This window comes from Amphimedon queenslandica, unplaced genomic scaffold (genome assembly GCF_000090795.2).
Source record: "Amphimedon queenslandica unplaced genomic scaffold, v1.1 AMPQUscaffold_12835, whole genome shotgun sequence".
Classification (NCBI taxonomy): Eukaryota; Metazoa; Porifera; class Demospongiae; order Haplosclerida; family Niphatidae; genus Amphimedon; species Amphimedon queenslandica.
Genome location: NW_003546929.1, coordinates 18396 through 21095, shown reverse-complemented (window position 1 = coordinate 21095; position 2700 = coordinate 18396). Strand labels below are relative to the sequence as shown.

The window sequence follows — 2700 nt, the reverse complement described above, 5'->3', positions numbered from 1 at the left end:
CAAAAGTCAAAGAAAACACATTATTACACAACACAAACATGTACATGTACATCAATTGTGAAACAACACACAGTTAATACTTCTTATATCCATTGCTCAACATATAGTACATGCACACTATGCATGTACCATAGCGTCTTGGCAAAAACATTTACTATTAACAGATGATTTCCTTATTCCTCCTTCATTCCGTCCTCCTCCTCCTCTTACTCACTGAGATAGTCTCTTCTCTCTCTTTCTCCCCAAACATACATGTATCTCTTCAGCTCTCATTTAACTATTTTTCACGCACTCTCTCTTTCTCTTTCTCTACCAATAAAGTCAAAGTTGTTCTCTCCTTACAAAAAATAACAGCTTTTATATACAAAAGTACACATTACCCTAACTAAACAATAAGAGCTATAAACACAATGTACTTGCATCTACGTATGTACATATATATGCATAACACAATTAGGCATTTTCTTTAAAGGGATAATCAACTGCCATAGATAACTATTTAGTCTTTCATTACACAAGGGAAATGCCTTAGCATACTCATAAGGATCAAATTAACATCAAAACATACACAAACAAAGCCAAATAATATCAATAACATGATGGAGCATCACAACACCATATTCCTGCGTCCAGCAATTAGACATGAATCATATACACACAGAGAAATAGTCAATACATTTAGTCATGACCATGCATGCACATACATGTACATAGGACACACCATCTTATATATGCTACATAATGTAATTAGATATATGTGTGTTAATTGATAGCTAGAATAAAACTGAAACCTAAACATTAATACGATACCATGCAAAGAATCCTTTTGAGCAATGCACAGTTTTGCTAACAACACTGAAGTATATGTACATGTACATTGTATGTATTAATACACATATTTTTGATTGTATCCTGAAGACATAGTGTGTATATGTATACATTTCATAATCTCAAAGGATATAAACAACAATCACTGCTATCATCATTTTCACTTTGGCAATCATTATAAAAATTAATGTATCTTACATGTACATGTACATGTACATGTATATACACAATACATGTACATATGCACCAAATTATAACAACAACAACAACCTTATGGGCTCTGTGGGCATGCCTAGAAATCACTCAACCCTTTTATTATATTATTAGACTATTTGTAAGTATGTGAGGTCAAGCGTAGAAGTTGGGGACAGTTCAGGTATGAAAAATGTTTTAATAACAAGTAAAACGTTATTTTTGGATCACAAACTTAAATCAACATTCAAAATACTAAAACTAACATTAATGTACTTTCGTATGGAAAGCAGCAATATACTGACGCAGAACACACCAGCCACACTAACATGTACAATAAGCAGAGGTCAATCACAAGCCTACACACACACACACACACACACACAAACGCGCGCACACACACACACACACACACACACACAAACACACACACACACAAACACACACACACACACACAAGTGGGATCATACCACTTGACTTAACACTACATTCAGTAGTAATGACACATTACACAGTACCGCTGACAGTATGCAAGAAATGCTGATCACTTGTAGTACAACCAATTATGGTAAAAGGAGAATTTCATGTGACCAATAGGCCTTGATAGCAAATTATGAGTGCAATATGATACATTTACATGTACTAATGTAATGCATGAATGTTATCGTATTACCTGGTTCACTGGTGAGAGATGTTTTTTGCTCCAATAAAGGTATGTCATTTATTACATCTTTCTTGACACTAGCACCACCGCTAATGTATAACGTATCTTTACTTCTTTTCTTTCTTCTGTGTCACAATAAAAGAGAGTGAAAGAAAAGTATTGATAATAAAATAAAAGGAAAGTTGAAAGTTATCATTACCTTAGTACAAATACAACAATCAGTATAAATACTATTACTATTAATATTCCAACTAGAGCACCACCTCCAGCACCTCCTAATACTACTGGAGACAAGCCTGTATCACCTGAAAATAAAGAAAAAAGAAGCAAAATAAAACAAAGGCAATCATCAATAAGTGAAAGGAAAGAAAAAGAAAATGGAAGAAGTTTATGAAATGAAAGATTCAATCAAAACAATTGATACCTGCTACAGCAGGTGGAGAAGTTGATGCCGTTGTCGATGGTTGCATTAAACCTAAATAAGAGAAATAAATATACAACATTAAATTAATGCAGTGTCATTATGATCTATTACTTGAGGTAGTAGAGGTGTCCCTAGTAGTAGATACAGAGGAGGAAATGACACTTGATGTAGCGAAGTATTGAGTAGTTGATATTAGGGAAGGTGATGGTAGTGGGGGTAGCTCTAGTGTCTCATTAGCAATAACTGTCCATTCTCCATATCCATTATCAGTGTATGCACGTACACCAAAAATATAACAAGACATATCATTAAGACCAGTAATGTTAATAAATGTATCATCAATGGTTGAATTATAAAACTGTAGTCTTTGAATATCAATGTCATCATCATCTACCATTGAACAGTTACCAGACTCTAAGATATGATATCCTATCTCATATGTGATAATGGGATAGTCTGATGGAATATAACTAGGTACACTCCATGAGATAACAGCCCATGTAGTGTCCATGATACTGGATACTGAACCAACTGGACCAGGTACTAAATAAACACACATTCTCACACAACTGATATAGTATAATAATTACA

At 33.9% G+C, this 2700-nt stretch overlaps 1 protein-coding gene across 1 annotated transcript in view; it reads right to left on the bottom strand.

The window, feature by feature from the left end:
- LOC100635999 (tyrosine-protein phosphatase Lar-like) overlaps positions 1–2700 on the bottom strand; it is a 17107-nt gene extending 14407 nt beyond the window's left edge. The window contains exons 1-4 of the mRNA XM_020002774.1: positions 2221–2700; positions 2110–2160; positions 1885–1990; positions 1695–1810 (exon numbers count right to left, since the gene is read on the bottom strand). Of these exons, the coding sequence (XP_019858333.1) occupies positions 1695–1810; positions 1885–1990; positions 2110–2160; positions 2221–2668 (721 nt within the window). The 5' untranslated portion in view covers positions 2669–2700. The remainder of the gene's footprint in view (positions 1–1694; positions 1811–1884; positions 1991–2109; positions 2161–2220) is intronic.